Source organism: Acromyrmex echinatior, chromosome 8 (genome assembly GCF_024713525.1).
Source record: "Acromyrmex echinatior isolate Ae372 chromosome 8, ASM2471352v2, whole genome shotgun sequence".
NCBI classification, from domain to species: Eukaryota; Metazoa; Arthropoda; class Insecta; order Hymenoptera; family Formicidae; genus Acromyrmex; species Acromyrmex echinatior.
In genome coordinates this window covers 6,739,888-6,764,159 of record NC_141859.1, presented here as the reverse complement: position 1 = coordinate 6,764,159, position 24,272 = coordinate 6,739,888, and the positions used below count along the sequence as shown (strand labels likewise).

Below are 24,272 nucleotides of genomic sequence, written 5' to 3'. Positions count from 1 at the left end.
TAAAAAATCAAATCTTGCAATTTCATTCTTAAAAACATTTTAATAAATAAAATGATATGTTCCTTATTTACGCAGATGTTTTTACAGACATGCTTTTATGCTAATATTTTATCTCTAAAACTGTGGTCAAAGTCTCGCTATAAATGCTTTGAAGCATTTGATGGACTCAATCAGAAGAAAGAATTTTACAAGTTGATTAATCAAAAAACGCTTTAAAGCATTTGTAGTATCACATTGAGCATACCTTAAGAAGTAATATTATGCCATAAAACCTTTTTGATTTCTTTTTTTATGAAGTTGTGAAAGCGCGTACAGAGTCAGTTGTGCAAAATGATTCTTCAAGAATTATAATAAATAAATTTGTGTATACTCAACTGCACTATAGTACACATCAGAATAAATGTTTATTTTGTCTTTTTCCCCATAAAAATCGCTCTGTACGAGCCTTCAGGAGCCTTTTCTGACGAATATCGCAATTAAAACGCGATTCATCCAGTATTTAGCCGTAATTTTAGCATAAATAAATTCGTCTTCGACTAGAGGTCTCCATAGTCTCTCCTTTTAATTTCGATTATTGTTGTGAGATGTCGGTGTGAGTTGCTCTACTCAGAGCGCTCGAAACGATAGTGAGATCCTTATCTCATGTCTTAATTAGTTCGTAATTTTTTTATGTACGTTTCTAATTTATTACGAAAGTACGTAATTTATTACGAAAGTACGAGAGTACTTTTGGAAAGAACTGCCATTTTTTTAATGTGAGCGATGGCAAATATTCCCTCAGAACTTGTATCGCATCAGCAAAAAGTATGCAGGCTGTACAAACGCGCTGTGCGTTGTATTGAGGATTGGTTTCATAAAACACATGATCGCAGGTACGTACATTACCGAGGATGACATGATGATAACTTCTGACTTGTTCTTTTTAGTTAAATTGGGTGCTTTCCATTTGATGACACAAGTTGACACAAACGTCGTTCTATCCTTGTTGACATTCAAAGAGTGACAAAGATAGAACAACACTTGTGTCATTAAATGGAAAGCACTCATTGTTACTACATATTTGTACACTTAAAATAAGATAGCCATGTATTTGTGTCTCGGAGTGAAAAGAAACGAACAATCATTGTAAGCTCATTGTAATAAAAAAAACAAATTAATTTAACCTTTTAATTTAACTGATGGAATTGCTTAAAGCAAAATAAATGACTAATATAATTATTTATTTCTCAAATGTTGTATGTGATATCACGGACTATTATGATATTTCAAATATCATATTGTTTAACTATTAATTAAATATTTATGTTAATGACTAAATACTACAGGTATTACTTAATGCCTGTTTCCTTCAATGTAGGTCCTTTTATGTTGGTTTCTATCTGTAATTTAATTTTAATCTTGCTTCAACTAATTCTTCAATTTTTTTTTCTTGTTCTAAGAATTAAAAAAAGATGAACATTAAGATGAAAATTAAACAGAGATTGAAATTAATCTATATTAGTACAAAGGAATTGTCTGAATTTCTTGCTTTTATTTCCATTTTTCTTCATGATGGAGAAAAAAAGGAGGAAAGATAAACTATGCAAGAAGTTTAAAAAAAAGAAACGGCCTGTTAACTTTGATTTCAATTCAACTTACTTTATTTTTTTCTAATTTTTACAAGAATCAGAAAAAGATGAAGAGTAAGTTGAACCAAAATTAGTTAATCTACATTAGTGGAATAGATATAAAACAATTAATATTCATCTTAGATGTTCATCTAGACTGTTATGGCCAAGATTCCTATTCCTTACTTGACGAATTAATGTCTAAAAATCAATGTAGATTTAACTTTAATTTCAGTTTTATTTACTGTTGAAATAGCATCCATTGGCACCTTATATTGGTGAATCCAAGAGCTAATTAAAATTTGATCAAATCATATTGACAGCTTTGAATCGATGCAGTAATTAATGTATTGATTCAAATGGAACAACTAAGATACTAATTAGACTCTTTAGGAAAAAGAAACAAAGATAACATGAAAAAGCACGAAAATAAAATACCTCAATTTATTTACAAAGGATGATCGTAGTTTATAAAAAATAATTCAGTGGTTTAAATCCATCGTTTAATAAATAAAGCTAATAACAATTAATTAAGGCAAACTTTCAGAAAGAGAGAGAGAGAGAGAGAGAGAGAGAGAGAGAGAGAGAGAGAGAGAGAAGGAGGGTGACCGGACTTGTACTTATATTCAGACATTTACAAAAATTATTTATTTATATTACTATTAATCTCAAATGCTTTTTTAAATGTAATATTATAATTTAATAATAATCTTTAAATACAATTGAATTATAATATTGAAATAAGAAACATTTGAGATTAATAATATTAAAATTTGTGTAAGTGCGTGTATAGATATGTGTTTGGTTACTGGGACGTTTACTTATCATAATTATATTTCAATTATAATTTCTTTACAGATACCAGATTGCGTTATTGAGAGAGCGTTTTGACAAGAATAAGGATATAAAGGATTTGAAATATGCAAAATATCTATTGAAGGAAGGAGAGAAGGAGTACTTCTCCAAGATACATTATCAACCAATAACATTTGCCCAATCGATCACAGGAACAGCGTATGGTCGAGAATCTTATACTCCAGACTGGGCCTTGGATTATTGGCATCCTCTAGAGAAAGCTATGTATCCCAAATATTTTGCGTGTCGTGAACAAATGAAGGACGAATACATGAAGTGGTACTTTGAAACCTATCCTGAAGAAAAAAAGAAGATCGATGACCACTAAGCTCTTGTAAAATATATACACCTGCCATGGTATCATATTAATGTAACAACTCTTGTAGATAATATAATATATATTATGTGAATCTAGAGAACATCATTTCCTATCACAAAATATTTTTAGCCAGATTAGAGATTGAGATTGAAATTTAACTAAGAAGAAAATCAATTTCTCTCTCAAGTGTAATGAATCTTGATTGATTAAATTCCAATCTAATCTCAATTTCTAGTCTGATTCTAGGCTGATTAAAAGAACCAGTTTTTCAAAATCTGCATATACGAGCAAGTGTTTTGTTTTAGAAAGCATTGAGTGGCTTGCTGCTCGGTGCGACTGACTGCGATTGATTCTAATCTGTAGATCCGAATTCAATCCCGGCTGCGCCTACATATGCGATTTTTCGCATTTAAGGAGCTGAAAATGACATCACTTAGTGATTAAGATACCTGTGATCATCAGCGCCATTTGGATCCGACGTTTCAATTGTAGGTTCCATATATCGTAAATATATACATCATTCTCCTACATTAGGAGTCTGACACATTAGGCTAACAACCTAATTCCGAAAAATCATTGTTTCGAAACCTCATCTAGAGAAGGTTTGGACTGTGCCATTGGATGAATGATATTTCGTTTCAATATATATCATGTTTATTTTTATTTAATTAGAATACATAGTAAGCAACCTAGCATATCTCTATTTATAATTTAATCCATTATATATCCAACAGATGTAATACTAACGCAGTACAAAGTAACATATGTAGCTCGAAATTTATCTAAAATCTTTTCTAATATGCGGATAATACACAGTAAGAAATTCTTGCGCTTGGACGTTTGTAATTTCGAATGCTATCTCCGTTGTAACAATAACAGGTGAAGCATATTGTCAATTTATTTACGAAAGAGACGAGATGCCATTCATGAAATTAAGGACCCGCGATATTTTTATCAAATTGAATACATTACTTTAGCAGCAAATTTCTTTTCGCTGCTGAAGTATATGAATTCAGTTATGTTAAACGTAAATGTGAATTGTTTTAAACAAATATGTACAATTCGGTTATTTACGATTGAAGATTACACAATACATATGTTGCTGTAAAAGCGATAATTTAGTGTACTAAATTTAAGATTGTCCAATGGGTTTATTTTGTCCCGCATTACTCATGAACATTCATTTAGCGCGATGCAATTGACATCTTTGCGTAAAATTAAATTTCCATTCTTATTTATCTTTAAAGTACTGCGAATCAAAATACTTCCGAACAAGATCTAATGTTCGGAAAATTCAGAATTTAGGAAATTTTTACATCTAATTTGTAAATAAGAATTGGTATACATCCTGAAATATTACATGAATGTCGCAGAAATTTTTTGTCAATTTCATCATCTTCGAAAACAATATTATCAATTACTTACTGATAAAAGTTATGAAATTGTAATAGGTATATATATATATATATATATATATATATATATATATATGTAGTATTTTTTAGAGTATTATATATATATATAAATAAAATATATGAACAAATGTTTTTACCTATGTTACAATTCTTCAACATTGATAGATTCGATTTCGGAAGCGACGTTCGGAAATGGAACGAAGTAAAAAAAGAAGTGTAGGATCACATTATATATATCGTGCTCTTACAGGATTCGTGCGCGATAAGTCATTTATATGATATTTTTAATGAAATTTTAGAGTTTATTATTCGCAGTAAATTAATTAGATAAAATTAAATATGCCATTCATCATGAATATAATTTTTGCTCAGTGTACATCGACATATTCAACTTGTTTTCTTAGTGATCACATCAGAATATCTTCAATGAAGCAAGATACATAAAAAAATATAATGAATTGATCACTTAAAGTATAACAAAAGTACAATATAATTATTAGGTGTACAAAAAAGTTCTGAGCTTTAGATTTGATACAACCGAAATAACAATTTAAATTTTATATATCTTCCCGCCCTTTTGCGGTTTTAACATTTGGCCTTCTAAAATGCCATACGGTTTGGCGTTTGATGCACATAACCTCAAAAATCAGTAGTGTTCACGATGGCAATAACAAAAGAGCATATTCGATTTTCCATCCACTTCGCGTTTCATCTGAAGAAAAATGCTGCTGAAGCCACTGCAATGATTTGTGCTGCATATGGAGAGAACGCTGTAAGTCATGCTACATGTAAAAGACGGTATCAAAAGTTTCGCCAAGGAGATTTCAGTCTTAAAGATGAATCGCGTGCTGGACGCCCTGAAAAGATTGAAACGGACGAATTGCAAGCACTGCTGGATATAAACTCTGCGCAAACTGAAAAGGAGCTTGCAGAACAGCTTGGCGTTACGCAGCAAGCCATTTCCGTACGATTACATACGATGGGAAAGGTTCAGAAGGAAGGCAGATGGGTTCCGCATGAATTGTCCGAAGACAACAAAAATCGACGGCGTGACACTGCACTCACTTTACTTTCAAAGTTCCGGAAAAAAGATTTTCTGCACAAAATCATTACAGGCGATGAAAAGTGGATTCTTTATGATAACTCTAAACGTAGAAAATCATGGGTTGATCCTGGTCAACCTTCGACATCGACGCCAAAGCCCAATATCCACGCCAAGAAGGTTTTGCTCTGTATCTGGTGGGATTGGAAGGGTGTGTTGTACTACGAGTTGTTACAACCGGGTGAAACAGTCACGGCAGACCGCTACCAACAACAATTGACCAATTTGAGCGATGCATTAGAAGAAAAGAGGCCATTTACTGGCCAAGGACATCGTAAAGTGATCTTGCTTCATGACAATACTCGACCTCATGTTGCGAAAGCGACTCAGGACCATATCTTTGCGTTAGGCTGGGAATTTCTTCCGCACGCGGCGTATAGCCCAGACATGGCGCCTTCCGATTACTACCTATTCCGGTCGCTGCAGCATCATTTGGCTGATACACATTTCGTGAGATTAGAAGAGATACGAAAATGCATTGATGACTTTATCGCTTCGAAGCCGGTGAGTTTCTATCGTCAAGGAATTCGCAAGCTCCCCGAAATATGGCAAAAGGTCGTTGATGCAAACGGAGAATATTTCGCTGATTAATATTTTTTCGTTTGTTTTTGAATAAAGATTGAATTTTACAAAAAAAAGCTCAGAACTTTTTTGTACATCTATTTTATATATCATTCCTAGTTTCTCATCTATCGTCATCTTTTTTTGTGACTTCCTAAGACATAATGTCTCTTTCAACTTCTAGGTAGAAGAGGTAGAGATAGGCTTTCAGGGGAGCCTATCTCCCATCTTAGACGTGTTCACGAATGTAACGTGGCGCTTCTATTCTTGATCTCATTAGAATCAAAATTAAAATCGATCATGTGACGTGAATTGAATGTTGCCAGCTTTAGCAAGTGGGATAGTAAGCATCTAAGTGTTACTGAACGATCTGAATAAACCTTTTGAAAGGATAAATACACACGTATACATATATATGATTAGTAATTGTAAATCTGATTGATAACATAAATGCAACTATATTTTGATCCTTTGTAATTTTTTAAATTTTTGACTGTAAATTATATTGAAGATGGCTCAAGTCTAGAGCCGAAATGTTCAACTTATATTTTATTTATTAATTAAAAATCGACATGATTTGTTAATTTGCGTACTATTGCTCCTTTATTGCGCGGTGACTATAATTTATTTTTTATTGCATATTTATTAATCTATATGTACTAATTCATATCATTAGTAGTAGTGTACTAACCTTATATCTTCAAGGCGCTGAAGCTTATTGAAAAAGTATACTAAAATATTCACGAAAAGTTGGACTGAATTCATATCAAGATTGAAATGTTAATCTGCAAATCGAGCAGGATAGATTGCATGTATTACATTTATATGTCTTATTGCTTGAATATATTATCAATATGTTTAAGTTACGATGCACTCATATATTTCTGGATTATATGCATGAAAATATAAATATTTTTTAAACAATATACTTTATAGTGTATATCTTGTTTCTTATTAGTATAGTTAATGTGATACTGTATCTAAATAACATTCCCTGATAGAATCGTGTCTGACAAACATGTCACTACGATGTTATTTCTTAGCGACTTGCTTATGATATCTATGTAGGCAGAATTTGTTTAATAATTATTGTACTGTGGTTCTAAAAATCTCTTTTATGCATCTCTTTAGTACATGCCTAAAAGAAATAACATGCTTTATTGTGTATGTATGTCCATAATTAAAGTGCTCATTTTAATTATGTTCTCATTCTAATTTTATCTTTCAAAATGTAATAGGGACATCAGTATGAGACAAAACAGAAGGCTTTAGCTCTGACGCTGTATAAAACGATAGGGAAGCGAACACACACGTATTTACGAGAAGTTTTTTCTGATATTCTATGCATACGAACTTTACAATCGATGCTTCCAAACTTTAAAATTGATGCTATCCCGGATTTGAATTCTTTGATTTTGCAACATTTGAAGAACATGTCTCGAAACATATTAAACAAAGGCTGCGTTCCAAGCTCTTAACGCTTGCAATATGCACGAGCATTTATTCTTATTTAACATTTGATAAACAAGAATGAAATGATTCCTCAAGCGTTGTGAGCGTTAAATGGAACGCAGCCAAAGTATACATACTAATGTGGGATCAGATTTCAATTCAATCAAATGTCACATATGATAGAAAGGATACCATATATAGTTTTGAAGATTGAGACAATAAGCGTATTAATAAACCTGCAGATCACGTATTGGTTTTTATGCTGTATGGATTGAACACATACTAGAAGATGCTTATCTCGTATAACTTTTGCGTTAAAGTGACAAACGTATACAATTAGTGTGCTGCATTAAAGAACACGTGCATGCAATATACGAAGCAGGCTTCCATATCGTAGTGACTATCTGGAATTTCCAAATATCTCTGCAATGAAGCAGTTACTACTACAGACAGAAATGGAATGCCATTTAGAAGAAAAAATACAAGATAAGTAATATCCATTTATAAATGTAGTACACAACACACAAACATCTTACGAAATGAATATTTAATTTGCAGCTCTAACTTACATGATCGGAAATTACGAAATTGCTCATTTATTTAATCCTCCACATCTAATAAGGTGATGGAATAGTTTATTGACAAAAGATCTAGCAAGTTTACAACACAAGCCTTAAGAAACGATAGCGAGCTATATTGAAACTTTCGCAAGATTAAAATGTAATATCATAATTGTAATAAAGAAGTATACACATGTATATCATTTTTAATGAAAATATTGAGAATAAAATTATTTTATTTAAAACAGATATAGCACAACAATGGAGGACAATAGCATGATTCGAATAGATAAAAATGATATTGCAACATCGGAAACTATTAATTTTGTAATAATCTGTTCGATTCAGTAAACGGTACTGTGATTAGCGCACACCATGCATTTTGGTGAACGCAAAAAACATACTAAAAAATATGTTATATAGATATAGACAAGACTATATGAAAAATTGTTAAAACAACTAATCCTACATTAAAAAATTGGCTCTTAATCATGAAAGGTTTCGAAAAACTATAGACATTGAAATGTAAGTATGATTTTATGAGTCTGAAAGCGCGTTATTGTAATCAGGACTCAATAGAGAACTTTTTCGGTCAAGTGAGGAACCGTGCCATTAGAAAAACGAAGCTAACACCTTGGCAATTTGAAGACTTGTCTATAACTTTATTAGTGAACAACATGGTCTATTAGGATGGTAACTGTGAAGTCGATGAAAAATATTTTTCTTTAGAATCTGAATCTAACCCTGAACTAGTGAAAACAATGATGACAACGAATCGGTTAAAATGGAACAAGTAGATACTCACAACGATTCATTTTTATTAAATCATGGCGATATTGTTAGCGCCATTAAAAAACGGTTTAACAATTGTGAAGAATGCGAGAATAGCCTTAGAAATAACAGCTGTTTAATTTATAAGAAAGCAAGTTATACGTAGAATATTGAAATTATTACAGATGCGAAGCACGATCAACGTAATATTTTCAAAGTATTACCATACGCTTTGAGAATTGGACAATAAACATGGATTGCAATGAGTGTAAAGCACCATGCCAACATGTTTATGACGATGATTCGCGTCATTGTTGTTAAAATATTAATATGGTGGTGTAATAAACAAAATTTCTTAATGCGTAATGTGAATGACCATAGTAATGTTTATTTATATTATACAAATATTAATCAAATAAAGAAAACGCACGAAACATACAAAGCTAATGTAAAAGGAAAACTTTGGTAAACGAATATAAATTATCTGTGATAGAAAGAATGAATAATTAAGTGAGCGAGCGAGCGAGCGAGAGAGAGAGAGAGAGAAAGAGAGAGTCGCATTTATATGCATTTGAGTAGCCCGCCCCACATCACATGATCCTTTTTAATTTATCTTCAAGTAAGACCAAAAATAGAAGCGCTGAAAATCGTGACCATTTTTTTAAAATGGGAGATAGGCCTGCCTAGCTTCTCCCTTCTTCCATTTTTTCGTTTTCTTCTTCAAACTTCTTTTCTATCTCAATGATATCGTCTCGTTATTATATAGATCGGAAGTCATTCATTACATGATTAGGACTAACTGGTGGGCGGAGGCGGCGGAGGTGGTTGCGCTAGTAATGTCGGCAGCGTATTCAGGTCAATTCCAGGCGGCGCAGGAGTCTGTTGTTGAGGCGGAGGTGGGACAGGCGCAGCTGGTGGCCAGCCACCCATCTGTTGTGGTTGCCAGCCACCGGGGAATCCTGGAGGCGGCGCCGTGCCAGGCGGTGGCGGCCGCATCGGTCCCTGTTGACCCTGCTGCCACGGCGGTATGCCCATCCCGGGTGGAGGAATCTGTGTAGGTGGCATTTGGCCCGGTGGCGGTGGTTGATTATTACCTGTCATCCACGGCATTAACGGCGGAATGTTGGGCTGCGTAGTGGAGCCGGGCGGCGGTGGTGGCGGCTGCATCACGCCTGGCGGTGGCGGCATGCTCACTGGCGGTTGCCATTGCATGTTCATGTTGTTCATTCCTTCGCTTCCTTGGCTCCACGGTGGAGGTGCCATGCCTGGTGGAGGCATCATTGGGCCGCTCTGCATCATCTGCGGCGGAGGATGAGCCGGAGCTGCCATTAACGCACGAGGTGGCTGTTGTCTGAAAAAGACAAACGATCATTATATTCAATTTAGTTTAGTGAAAAAGAGTGTTGTAATAATGGAAGATAATTAAGAAAGGAAAAAATTGTACCTGTCAAAAAGTCCAGGATAATTTGGATTGGGAGTCTGTCTATTTTGTCCCGTCTTTGATCTATCCGGTGGCGGGCCTTCTCCCAATTCCGCCATAAGCGACATGTACTCCTCATCTATTTTGGCCTTATCTCCAGCTTGACCCATTCCTCCCATTCCAGCGGCTGCTGGACCTCCCTGACCAGGTCTCTTTGACCTGCAATCTCGAGCAATATGTCCGGCACCACCACAACTTGAACACACTATATTGTTTGTCACATTTGGTTTATCGGGACACTAAAATTTCATCGATAATTATATTAGTTAAAAAAATAAAAAAGATTCTTTCAATAAAATATTGCATGATTTTCACAAACCAGCCAAGATTTATGATCTGAAGCCCCACAATTAGTACAACGTGGTCCGTCGTTCTCGCGTAATGTTCCATTTAACAAAGCTAATTCGCGTAGTTGATTACGTCGCAAGTCATTTTGACCCTCCGGCACTTCTACACCTTGCCGAATAATCTCGTGAATCTGTATATATAACATTTAATTACATTAGTTATTTTATCTATTTTACTATCATATTTTAATACTATCCTATTCAACAATATTCTTTTTATTATTCGATACAGAAACTTTCTGTATCTTTCATGCTCGTATAGTTTATATCCGCTATCCGGGGCCGGATATCGGATATTTGCCAGATATTCAGTATATTTCTAAAAAATATATAAGTGATAAAAGTTTTTCAAATATTCGTTACCATTATACATGTCGTTTCAATATACAGTTTCGGCCGGATATGTTGCCAGAAATCAGATATCCGACAATCCTTTCCAGATATCCGATGCATCCCTAGTTTCTAATTATAAGAAACAGAAGATTATATAAAAATTAAAACGATAATACATACTCGTTCTACAGCTTTCTTCACAGCATCTAAATTGTTTGCAGTAATATATGCATGCAATGGTTCATCTTCGCCTGGCAAAGGCTGTCCATCTTTTCGACCAACTTTTCCTTCTTTCACAGAGCCCTTTCCACGGATTATAATCTTTGCACCAGTTTCCTTTTCCATAGCTGAACGATTTTAAAACAATAAATAGAAATTGAGATTATTAATTATGTAATTAATTATATAAATTTTGTAAGTTTATCGAAATCTTTTTGCAAAATGCATCTTGTAATGCTTACATTTTAAAGTATTTCCACGCGGTCCAATAAGCAAACCAACGAAATTTATATCAGGATGTTCTTCCTGAGGAATCATTACTTTATCATGAACTCGTATTATTGGTGGCCTAAAAAAAGAAAAATTAATATGAATATTACGAAATAAACAAATAAATATGTTATTTACATTGAAGTAAATAACATATATCCATCCATATGACTCACTTATAATCTGGTGGTGGCTTAAATTCTGGATTGATTTTAAGGATCTTCTGAATCAGATTATGACGTTCTTCTTCTAATTTACGTCTTGTACGATATTCTCTCGTGTTCAACCGTTTACCATCGCTACTGTAAATAGGCTCTGGAGATGGGGATCTGAAAAATAAAAAGAGTAATACCATATCAAGATATAAATTTTTATCAAGATGGTACTAGCGTACAAGCAACCTGACCCTACTATGACTGTATGAATATATAAGTGGGGAAGAACCGTTGATTTAAAACAGAGACTTGTGCATATAGATCTTGATTTAAAAAATTGATAAATAAGCTACTGTTATATAATTTTTCTTTTAGTATGAATTTTTTTTTTAAACATAACACTATCCGATAAATTTAATTCCTTAATAAATTATAAAATTTATACTTCAAATTCATCTATCAAAAAGAATATTTTGTATTGAAAATTTTGGCTGCAGTATTAGAACAATATACAAGAAAAATTTACAACATTTAATAATTTTGCTTCAATAACAGTAATATATGATCTCAATAGGTATTATAATAGTAAGATATATCCAACTGTAGATATGTACTATAAGGAAGTCATTGCATGATTGTATCAGTTTGCTTATGTAATCGGTTGTACTTTCAGAAACTACAAAAGAACTGTATATTATAGAATTTTCCAACAGTATCAAGGTATCAAAATAAAGAATAGAAAAATTGTCGCTGCCGAATATAGCATAGCTATATATTTAGTATTCTATAGTAGGCAACCACTGGAAGACTGCGCGTTTGTGCACGGCAGATATCGGTATGATGTCAGCTGCTAAGACAGATCCTGTGATTATTAGAAATAATTTTTTAGATTAGTTATTAATGCAATTGATATGTCTTACTATGGTATTAACGGAAACACAATGACATAAAAATAATGGTTCCAGCTAAAATCGGAAAAGTTAAACCTATTGGAATAAATTAATTTATTAGAAAAAGTATATGCATTTATTATTTAAGACCTGTACCTGAAAGTAACGTTAAATTCTTTGTTACAATTATTACGAATTTCAGAATGAGAATAAACCGATATTTTCCTGAAATCTGCTCATTAAGGTTGTAATTAGCAATAAATATTGGCAAGTCGATTACAATCTTCCTATTAGCATCAAGATTATTATAATAATTTTAAAATATGCCGTGCAAATCACGGCAGCCTGAATAGAGGGACAGAATTTCACTCAAGATGACCCATACATAAAACGATAGATTAATAAACATTGAATACTGAAATATCTGATTGCTAATACTGCATAATTTTTAACTGATTATTAGAAAAAGATTACGATAGGTCACCTCAGAGTTATTCTATGTGTGCAAAAATGTATCTATATAAGATATATGAACTAGAATACCCACTGTTCTCTTTAAACACTGCTACTAATACAGTTCATTGTACGAATCTATTAAAAGTTATTGTTTTACATATTACACTTAATTCTTAGAAAAAAAAAAATTAAAAAATACGTAACTTAATAGCTGTAGCAGTGTTTAATAAAAATGAAATATTAAAAAAGATTGATTAGGGCAAACCAATACTATCAAAATTCATCTTCTGTGTTGCATACGGGCTCTAATCAAGCCCAACGTTTTCAAATCGGTATTCCCACACTAATTGAACCTGAGCCACACAGATATCTTTTAGGGCTCCTGTATTACGGGCTGCTGTATGTTCAGTAGATATGTAATATTCATTTTTGGTATGTAAGTTTCTTTCAAACCTTTCCTCAGGGTTAAGCGGGATGCCAAGATCTCCAGTGCGTAGCTTCCTGCTGATTTCCTCAATCTGCAGCTGAACTGTAAACCAACGGGTTAGAGGGGGCGGAAACCCCAACAGTTAGATATTGCCAATTTGCCGTATACATTCTATAAAATAAGCCGTATACATTCTATAAAATAATGTCTCAGAAAAGTAATAATGTATTGCACATATATTTGAACCTTGAATATTTCCAAAGTCAAAAGCTTGTAACGCTTTATATGACTTATTCAATACTAGTTATTTGAAAAAACTGTAAGATATACAATTTTTGCTATATTATTATGTATCTAAATGATATGTAATATAATTAATAGAATTTCATGATATTGAAAATGCATCGACGGTCAGATTTTAGTTATTCAGCAAAATTGGCAATCCCTCTTGCCAAATTTGATGATTTTATACATTTCTCAAGAAATCTGATGCTTACCTCCACGAATTTTGAATTATTATTGATATATATACTTACATCATAGCCATCTACTCTTATAAATTAGGTTTTAGAAACTTATGTACAGAAGCAAAATATTTGAAATGGTTCCCTAGCCATACGTATTAGCATACTAAAGAAGATATATATCGTAAATGTGTATAAGAGAGAGAAACTTACAGAGATAAGCCCTCTCCTGATCAGGAGTCAGATTTGTCGGTAGTACTGTCGGCATTCCTGGTATAAATGTTTTGTCATGTTCGCTACCACTCCATCTAGTCTTTTTCCTCTTCTTACGTTCTCCATCTTTAGATTCTTTATCCTGTTTACTATCGCCTGCCAAAAATCCCATCATTAAATCATGAATTTATAAATATACCAAAATATATACATATATAAATATATTAAATGGAAATATTTTTTGTTTTTTACAAGAATAGTAATTATGATAAATTAATTCTGATCAGTATTTATTTTGAAATTCCCTTAATTGATATTGATAGGTCCAGTATATTTTAAATTAATATATCTTTGAGTAAAGTTAATATAATTAATTTTTTTTCACACATTTTAAAGGTTAAAATCCAAGAAATAAGATTATGTAACTTAAAATTATGTAAAGTTATGAGAAATATTTATTATATAAACAATTTTTTATAATATAGTTAAAAAAATGTCTAGATTTATTAGACCCACATATATCAATTATGGTTAATATTACTTTCCTTTTTGCGAGTATCAAAATAATAGATAATGTTTCTTGCATATTTGCATGAATTAAGTTCTTCATTAACATTATGGCATTTTCTGCTTCCTGCGAGAGAAAAGTCAATCTAATCTTTGCTTCTTGTTTCTTGCTTTTTAGATATCATTTTTTATCCTGTTTCTTGCTTTTTAGATATCACTTTTTATTTTTTACTTTTTTCTTTCTTTCTATCGCCAAAAATTAATCAACAAATTTAGGAAAAAATAAAAAAACTGTTGGAAATAATTACCATCAAGTAGTATCAAGTTTGCTAAGTTTGACTTTTGATTCACGTAACTAAATAGATATGTGCGAACAGCGAATTTGCAATATTTCTATCGAAATTTACTCTAATCTTCCCTTTTTCCAACAGTCTCCAGCGAGCTCACAGATGAGGATAAATTTACGATTGTATTATTCAGATAAGTTGCGTTTTTGCGTAAAAAGGTTGATGAAAGATTATTAATATTGTTTTTCAATAATACACACATTATTAGATTCAACATTTGTCGCTGTCAGAAATACATATTTTTGACTAGATGTTCAGCTACTCAATTATATTGTAATTGTACACATAACTGTTAGTATTTGCAATATAATTATTAAAGTCAAGTTGTTTCTCAAATTAGGGGCCTATTCAATCATTCTTAACGACTATATTGTTACAGTTTGTGTCGTTGCACAGTTTTTTTATTATATACAAAATCTGTATAATGGCAATGTAACGATATCATTATAGTCGTTACAAATTACAGAATAAGTCCTTAACTTTACAACTACCATTATGTAGTCCGAAATTAATTATCAATATCACGAATAAGTTGACACACTGCGTAAGAGTTCGAATAATTTTTACAAGAAACATAACAAGAAATATAATTGAAAATAAAACGATCGTAGAAGGAAGAAGTGGAGAAGACAAAAATATAGCAAAGCATATATTGTAGATTAGATTTGAGAGAAAGGAAAGTGGAGCAGAAATGCTCACCTTCTGCTTCCCGTTTGCGGTTCTGCGTTACGGTGCTCGGCGTGTTCATGTTCGTCTGGGTGCCGTTCGCGATCGCAGCACTCACCGCAGCCGCGGCAGCCGCCGCGGCCACTGCCGCCGCCGAGGTTGCATTCTGTTGCTGTTGCTGCTGAGCGTTCTGTAGATAGCTTGGATTTAGCAGCGACGTGAAATTGCGCGATTGATTCATAGCAGCCTGGCGTAGTGACGCCGTGCCAGGCGTTGCGCTCGCGCTCGTAATCGCAACACCAACACCGTTGATCCGTTGACGGTAGTTGACGCCCAACAACGATAGGCAATAGGCGTAACGATGGCGGGTTTAGACACTGAGAAAATGGCGAAACTACTCCAACTTACGAAGACACCGTTAACACACCTCCATGCTTCATCCCGACGTATCGCGGCCGGACGTTAGTCGCGTATCGCTTTTCGAGAACGTTAGCAACGGATGCGCTCATTGGTGCGCTCACACTGATGTGCCAATTACGATTGTCGGACGCGAGGAAATGACGCGCCGAATGGACCAATCGCTTTGCGCCTGATATCGAGAAGTCGATTGCTGACATTGGGTGCACTCGCGGAAACACTATCAGTACTATTTGTGTCATTCCATCTTCATTGTTTATTAAACGTAAAACAAAGATAGGTGATACAAATAGTGCTGCACAATAGCACAATTTTCGAATGCAGCCATTGGCTATGTTTAGCGGACTCAACAGTTGAATGAATGCTCGTTATTATTGATGTATTCTTTCAGATCTAAAATGCTAATTGGATGATCTAAAAGAATACACCAATAACAGCGAGTGCTCACTCAACTGTTGAGTTCGCTAAACGCAACCATATGGGTGTATTCAGTCTGTATTCAGTTGCATCTGATTGGCATATTTCATTAGATCTAAAAATATACACCAATTAGATATAAGACTCATCACTGAGCGCTCAGTGAGCGCTTGTAGTACTGCACCTATTACTGTGTATTTTAAAATAAAGTGAAAATTACAAAATGAGCAAATTTACCAGGTGTTAATAAATAAAATTACAAATATTTGATTAAATTTGTGGATATAAAAATTAAGGCTAGTATTTATAATTGATTTTTATATTTAAGATTATCTTAAGTACAGCCTTAAGATGTCATAAGCCAATCAGAGAGCTTTATGTTAGCACAATGGTCGCTACTTATCCTGTTGAATAAATAGCGAGATTACCCAATCACATGCGCGGATTATCAGATTTACCTCACTGATAAAATTTTACAATATTAAAAGGTAGAACAACCGTCTTCTATTGTTGGGGAGCGGATTCGAGTGCGCTCGTTGTTATTGGATGATCTTTATATATACATACAATATATGTTCATTCCTCATAACATTATGATTATTAAAAATAATAATATTTAATGTTACTGCAATATTGTATGAACATTAAAAGGTATAATAATATTTACTTTAATTTATAAAACTGTTTTCTACAAAAAAACCATTTAAGAAGAAATTGATCAATCACAGTCGAATGTAAGAAGAATAATCGAATATGATTGGCTGCGTTCAGCAGAAAAAGCAGCTTTGCGACTGTTATAAAATTCTCAAATATAATTGGTTTATACATTTAGATCTAATGAGAAACTAAGGGCAAGACCAATCATATTAAAGAATTTTACAACAGTTGCTAAGCTTTTTCTGCTAAACGTCGCTATTGATCAATTTCTTACGACTTAAGACTTTATGGTAATGAACTTATTGAAAGCCTATTACTTCAGTTCGGTATAAGATTACGTTTAAAGATTGAAAATTATTTTAGCTATAACCATCCATTAATATTTTAGGAATTATTTTGATCTTATATAATTTTTTAATGAAATATTATTAAAATGTTATTGTATTATTGTATACATTATTAATGTATTTTTAATATTTTAAAATTTTATGCTTGAAATATTACATATTAATATTAAAATTGTGCGTTTATAGGGAAGATACGTAGAAAAGATACATATTTCTTTAAAATCTTTCATCTTTGAATCTCACAATTAATGAGCAAAATATTCTTGAGTTTTTCAACAAGCTATTAAACAACTTGTTATGAAGTATTCATTTCATCTTTGTTTAACATTAGCGAACAACAAGGACAATGATTTTACTATTGGATCATCTGTGCGTGTCTCTTGTTGGAAAGTTCCTTTGATTAACTTGTCAAATAATACCTGAAATCGTAATACTCTTTTACTTTGATAATAGAAATAAATTGTTAATTTTTTATTATCAAATATTTAATTGAATAAAGAACTTTGGTCGGAATCATTTTAAATAGAATATTTCGAAATATTCCTTTCAATATATTCTCAAATAGAATATTTCTGAATATTTCTACGTCAACTTCAATAAATTTTACTCTGTTCCGTTTTCAGCACGAGCCATTCGACCAATTGTAACCAAGAGTTTCAAAACAGCAACCTGCGTCTTTGCAAATATCTTCGTCTACGATTGGCCGATTCACTAACCTGACCGAATCACGTATTTTTGAGCGTCGTCAACAAGACGCAACGAATGAGCTGATTTGAACGGTGCGATCACTCGTGATGTAATGCTACGTGCGTACATACATACATACCGAGGCATATTGACGCCGGTGGCACGGAATCACACGGTACGGAACAGCAGTAGACAGTGGAATAGCAGCATCACTACGAGCGTGGTGTGCGCACGGCCGTCATGAACGAGGTTTCACGCTTGTAAGTGTCATCTGAAGAAATCGCGGCGGTCATTTCTTCTCGGTCATGTACTGCTATGTATATATTATTAGGTCTGTCGCTTGTCTCGCACGTTGTATCGTCAACGAATAATGCAATGAGTACGATGATGATGCCATGCGACATTCGACGGTGAAATCGGCGATACGAACAACAGTAACGACGATGATGATGTCGATAACGCCGCGAGTGCGGAGTAACGGTCGTGTGCAACGTGGAACTGCTGTCGCAGCTTAAATCGTGCAACATACGCTGTTCACATCGCTTTCACGTCCAAACTTCTGCGTGTTTTCCTTCTCCCTTCAGCGCGATCGGGACGTCGACGCCGAGACGCCGGACGAAACGGTCCCGGGCGCAATGGCAGCTCACAAGACGGGCGGGCAGACCGCCCGTAAGAAAGTTCAGGTATAATTTACTGATAAGTATCGACAGATTCACGAGGAATTTGTCGATTCTCTTGACTGATGTCTCACGAAACTGTCTTATATAGTCATATAATAATACATTGTACAATAAGATAATTGTTTTCTATGCTAAGAATCATGCTTATAAATGCTAGAAAAGTTTTGATTCTTTGGTACTAATTAATAAAGTTTAATTAATAAAGTTTCGCATTGAGTTTTTCTCTCTCTTGGGAGAGAGAGAAAATTAAATTCAATAATATACCAGAATTGTGAGGTATATTACATTTGATTGGATGCTTTCCATTTGGAGACAAGTCGATACAAGTGTCATTTCATTTTTGTCACTGAATATCAAGAAAGATAGAATGATGCTAAATGAAAAGCATCCATGAAAATTAATAATGATGACTTTCATTGAGTTTTCACAAGTTGTCAATGTAATGAGAAGGACTATATTAATTTTAAATCATTTTTCATATAAAGGTATCTATGGTTATAAGAGACGAAGTAGAGAAGCAGCATAGGGCTGGTGTTAATTCCTTACAGTATGATCCAGCTCTGCATAGGCTATATTCCGCTGGTAGAGACAGTATCATAAGGATATGGAATTGTAGAAATATGAAGGAACCATATATCCAATCTATGGAACATCATACTGATTGGGTTAATGATATAGTGCTATGTTGTAGTGGCAAAAATCGTAAGTGCACACTCATACAATATTTTTATTTGACTTAATTTTTATGATATTTCAAGAATAAATGTATCATCTATATTAAATATAACATATCTTTCTTTGATTTCCAATTTCTACTGTATCTATCTCGATATGATAATCATCTTATTAATTATGTGTAGTTATATCTGCAAGTTCTGACACTACTGTCAAGGTATGGAATGCACATAAAGGTTTCTGTATGTCCACCTTGCGCACGCACAAGGATTACGTTAAAGCATTAGCATATGCCAAAGATAGAGAGCAAGTTGCTAGCGCGGGTCTAGACAAGTCAATATTTCTATGGGATGTTAATACATTAACTGCTCTTACTGCGAGTAATAATACAGTCACAAGTATGTAATTCATGCATCTTGACCGTTATACATATATGTCTTTTATATGTAATTAAATATCCTTAAAACATATGTGTACCTTATCAGCTTCATCCCTGAGTGGAAATAGAGACTCTATATACAGTCTTGCCATGAATCAGATTGGCACAGTTATCGTGAGTGGTAGCACGGAGAAAGTTCTTCGAGTGTGGGATCCACGATTTTGTACCAAACTCATGAAACTTCGTGGTCACACGGATAATATTAAAGCCTTAGTCTTAAACAGGGACGGTACACAGTGTTTATCAGCGAGTTCCGATGGTACTATTAAATTGTGGTCGCTTGGCCAACAGAGATGTGTGCAAACATTTAGAGTTCATAAAGAAGGAGTATGGGCGTTATTGGTAATTATACATATAATTATGCAAGTTCATTATGTTAATAATTATTATACAGATTATTATGTTAAATCTGATTCTTTTAGGCAACGGATAATTTTAGCCATGTAATATCTGGAGGCAGGGATAAGAGAGTAGTAATGACAGAATTAAGCTATGCAGAGAGATATACAGTCATTTGCGAAGAAAAGGCACCTATACTCAAAATGGCTATGACACCAGATCAATCTAGTATTTGGGTAGCCACCAGCGAATCAACTATAAATAATTGGGTAAACAAAGTTTCATAATTTAACGAATTTGCATGAAAAAAAAACAAATTATAAAGAATATTTTTTGTTATTTCAGCCAATAAGCCAAAAAGATTGGCAAGAATTAGGAATAGGAGATTATTGTGATTCCGCGAGTAATGTAGCGGGCAATATTTTAAGAAATACCGAACCTACACAGAAAATATTGGGTGGTCCTGCCATAAGACATTATCATATATTAAATGATAAAAGACATGTTTTGACAAAGGATACAGAAGAGAATGTTGCACTATATGATGTATTAAAGGCATGTAAAATAGAAGATTTAGGCAGAGTTGATTTCGAGCAAGAATGTAAAAAGAGAAACAAAATGGTATATGTTCCAAACTGGTTTAACGTCGATCTCAAAACAGGGGTATGTCTCAAAACGGGTTTTGTTTGATAAATCAATGTTTCCAAAGACTAAATCAGTTCTAAATTTTTTTTATCATTCCAGATGTTAACTATACATTTAGGACAAGACGAAAATGATTGCTTCTCTGCATGGGTTTCCGCCAAAGAAACAGGTCTAGCAGAGAACGATGCTGTAGATCAGAAAGGTGATTAGTTGTTTCATTAGTAATATTTACGACATGATTCGGGAAATTTAATATTTTCTTCTATTTTTAGTAAATTATGGAAACCTTTTGCTGCAAGCATTACTCGAACACTGGTGGAGACCATTACATGCTGATGACGAGAATGAGGGTAATGGCAATGATGGAAATGGTCCTTTACAACACACGAGAGGAGGAAATCCATATTTCTCAGTTCCTAGTCATACACCTGTCATCTTTAGGTATGCAAAGAATGTTGTACAGGAAGCAATGTTTCGTTAACTAAATTATAATACTATATAATGCTGCTTTTCAGTGAAGTGGGAGGTAGAACTATCTACCGACTATTGGTTCGAGATGCTGCAGGAGAAACTGAGGGTGTCCTATTAAACGAAACTGTACCACCATGGGTAGTGAATATTGTCGTGGACAAGAATCTTCCTCAGTTTATTAAAATACCTTTTTATCTTCTTCCACACGCTTCTTCAGGTGTAAAAAGTTTGAAAAAGTATGCATTTTAATTTAACTTTAACTCTCCAAATCGTACAATGACAAATAAATAATTTTCTATGTTATCTTTAAGGGATCGTTTAATAGCCAATGATTTTATACAAGTACGTAAAGTGGCCGAACATGTTTACGATAAAGTACTCGGTGCAGGAAGCGATTCAGGTTCAGTGGCTGGCGGTGGAAATACAGTTTCCAGCGGATCTCCGGCAGGCGATAGGACGAATACGGACTCTAATGCTGATAATTCTTCATTGGCTGAAGAAAAAGTCGAACTCCTATGTAACGATCAAGTCTTGGATCCTTCAATGGATTTGAGAACAGTATGTATTATCTTGAGTAAACTTTTTGTAATCATTGAGAGTGTTTTTTTCATGTTTCTCTGTTTCCCAGGTTAGACATTTCATTTGGAAAAGTTCGGCGGATTTAACACTTCATTATCGTCCTGTTAAATAGTTAGGATTAACATTACATCATGAACCTTTACAGTGTGCCTGGTTTTATACCATGGTAAAGTATGCTGTACACATATTTTAACTTTTTTTTTCATTTATTCAAAAAATATTCAAGATTGAACCCATTTCAGAATAGTGGAAAATACATAGGCTACTTGCAGAATATGGTACCTTGTGCCACCTTCTTAGGAAATGATCACCTGGATTTGACGAACGTTTCGTGTGATGTTGAGGCAGGAGCGAAAGAAAGCGAGGCGTATTTGGAGTATTAGGACATAATGTAAAATTTTAAGGCAATAATGTGTGGAAGTATTAATATAAATTGCTCACTTTTATACACTTGCATCCTGCGGCCAAATTCACACAACAGAACATTACTCTCGATTAATCTGCTTGAGAATATCATGCTTTTGTACCTGGATGTAGAGTTTAAAGTCTTGTTGTCAGCCATATATCGTCTTCCCACTTTAAAGATATCATTAAAACCGCATGACACAATTACAAAAAAAAAACAGCACAACTACAGAAAAAGGGGATAGACCGTATGGCCGAGAAAATTGTTGTTTCGTTAGGTCTAATGGATCCAGGTGATCCCCTCACAAATGCTTCTCAAAACAATTTCCTCTATTAATTCTATTTTAGCTGTGTATTTCGTAATCAGTACATAGAATCGTCTTCTTTTAGTATTATAATAAAAGTATTGAATATTTATTGAGGGTATAAGAAATTATACGTTTTGTTATATGCATGCATGCAAAATGTGTATTCCACACCTGCCTTGTTATATTAGAGAGCGAAAAAAAGAAATATATATATATATAAATATATATGAGAGAGAGAAGAAAAATATGTCAATTTACCATTAATCAAATTATATTTGAATAGCCAAATTATATATAGAAGTTCAATATTTCCTATTGCTCATGGGAAATAAGAGAATGTATTTGTCTGCAGTGTAATAAGATCAAATTCTGTCCTGGTCAAAGCTAATAGGATATAAATATGATATATATAATATATATATATATATATATATATATATATATATACATATATACATACATATATATATACCAATTATGTATATTTAACACCAAAAATTAAATTTTATAAGGTTCTATATAAATACCATTGAGAATATAATTATAATGTCGAAGGATATGCAGTATTTAACAGAATTTGATCTTTAAAAAGATTTATAATGAATAAAAATGATATAGTTGTTCTTAAGTTAATATTCGATTTTTTCTAGATTATAAATTGTATATATGCGAACACGACTGTGAATAATGTCCATTAATAATATAGTATGCCGTATGGATAAAAATTTAACAGATCTTATTGTGCAACTCAGAGCCAATGATATTTGCTATTACTGCAAAGATTTAAATTGTCAAGAGAGAAACTATACTAGTTTTTAATGTGCTCCGTGAGATACAATATTGTTTACGTTATTAAAATGTATGTACATGAGAGCAATCTTTTTATAATTGTAAATAATATTTTGTCATTTTAACTGGATAATATACGTTGCAATTTTATCTATTATCAAGCTTAGGTTTACCTTGGTTTGGTAATATTAAATGCTTTATATACATTAAGAATTATTTGCTATTGCTTGCTTTCTCGATCGAAATATGTATTGTCAAGATACTATGAGAAAGAAAGAGAACATTTCTTGACTGAGTGAAATGAATGGTTGGCAAAAATTGTATCATCCTAGTTAAGAATGCCTTATTTGTTATCTTTACACGAGTTGTTTCAAAAGAAATTGTGCAGTGAACTTATATTTTTTTAATTGTTATTAAATCTTAAAATATATATATATATATAATAATATATATAATATATATATAATGTTATATATATATAACATTTTTGAATCTAAATATAAATTAGATCATAATGCAAAAATATAGTTATCTTTTTAATATCTCGACATGATGTATGACAACTAATGAAAATTATTTTATCTTCGATCTGAAATTATTTCAATTTATTACAACGATATTACAACTAATATGGTTTTATTTACATAACAATTATCTAGAATCAATTAATTGTTCAGTTCATTGCATAGTTCTCTGAAAATGTATATATTATACTATTCTCTATACAGATTTCTCGCATGAATCAAGAGTAATCATTCTTTATTTTTTTAAAGCACTTATTTTAGACATTTGTTACCATAATGCGAGCAATCGAGATGTGCCTGATCATAGATCATAAGTTACAGAGGGCATTTTAATCATGGCTTATATTGACATTTAAAACAGGCCCATACAGTTACAAGATACATAATTATATTAACATTTCTCTTTTACATTATCAATAATAAATTATAAAAGCTACTATATTATTATGAATTTTTATCTGTTTTTATTATATATAT

The 24,272-nt window shown here is 32.9% G+C and overlaps 3 protein-coding genes and 1 long non-coding RNA gene across 6 annotated transcripts; 3 read left to right on the top strand and 1 right to left on the bottom strand.

Moving 5' to 3' along the window:
• Positions 1 to 587: 587 nt before the first annotated feature.
• On the top strand, positions 588 to 2,872 carry ND-B22 (NADH dehydrogenase (ubiquinone) B22 subunit). Of its 2 annotated transcripts, none has more exons than XM_011053365.2 (2): positions 588 to 872; positions 2,466 to 2,872. In XM_011053365.2, exons 1-2 carry the CDS (start codon positions 763 to 765, stop codon positions 2,788 to 2,790), a joined length of 435 nt encoding a protein of 144 aa, XP_011051667.1. In that variant the 5' UTR covers positions 588 to 762; the 3' UTR covers positions 2,791 to 2,872. The 2 variants fall into 2 exon arrangements, with proteins under 2 accessions (XP_011051667.1, XP_087264630.1); XM_087408504.1 differs by lacking the exon at positions 588 to 872 and adding an exon at positions 968 to 1,125.
• Positions 2,873 to 7,422: 4,550 nt separating this feature from the next.
• On the top strand, positions 7,423 to 8,291 carry LOC147908710 (uncharacterized). The gene is made up of 2 exons (XR_015545867.1): positions 7,423 to 8,031; positions 8,120 to 8,291. It is a non-coding gene; the product is annotated as an uncharacterized LOC147908710 (long non-coding RNA).
• A 719-nt stretch (positions 8,292 to 9,010) lies between these two features.
• On the bottom strand, positions 9,011 to 15,908 carry SF1 (splicing factor 1). Its single transcript, XM_087408503.1, has 9 exons — positions 15,450 to 15,908; positions 13,897 to 14,052; positions 13,246 to 13,321; positions 11,468 to 11,620; positions 11,264 to 11,370; positions 10,983 to 11,149; positions 10,442 to 10,600; positions 10,087 to 10,361; positions 9,011 to 9,993 (listed from the first exon to the last, which is right to left on the bottom strand). Exons 1-9 carry the CDS (start codon positions 15,655 to 15,657, stop codon positions 9,438 to 9,440), a joined length of 1,857 nt encoding a protein of 618 aa, XP_087264629.1. The 5' UTR covers positions 15,658 to 15,908; the 3' UTR covers positions 9,011 to 9,437.
• A 2,069-nt stretch (positions 15,909 to 17,977) lies between these two features.
• On the top strand, positions 17,978 to 22,392 carry LOC105144461 (WD repeat-containing protein 48). 2 transcript variants are annotated; one of them, XM_087408472.1, is made up of 13 exons: positions 17,978 to 18,201; positions 18,273 to 18,624; positions 19,107 to 19,323; positions 19,482 to 19,694; positions 19,782 to 20,077; positions 20,158 to 20,343; positions 20,420 to 20,737; positions 20,819 to 20,921; positions 20,992 to 21,160; positions 21,235 to 21,426; positions 21,502 to 21,748; positions 21,819 to 21,935; positions 22,031 to 22,392. In XM_087408472.1, the coding sequence occupies exons 2-12, from the start codon at positions 18,577 to 18,579 to the stop codon at positions 21,879 to 21,881; spliced, it is 2,052 nt and encodes a 683-aa protein (XP_087264598.1). In that variant the 5' UTR covers positions 17,978 to 18,201; positions 18,273 to 18,576; the 3' UTR covers positions 21,882 to 21,935; positions 22,031 to 22,392. The 2 variants fall into 2 exon arrangements, with proteins under 2 accessions (XP_087264598.1, XP_011051672.1); XM_011053370.2 differs by having other exon boundaries at positions 17,979 to 18,201; positions 22,012 to 22,392.
• Positions 22,393 to 24,272: the final 1,880 nt, after the last annotated feature.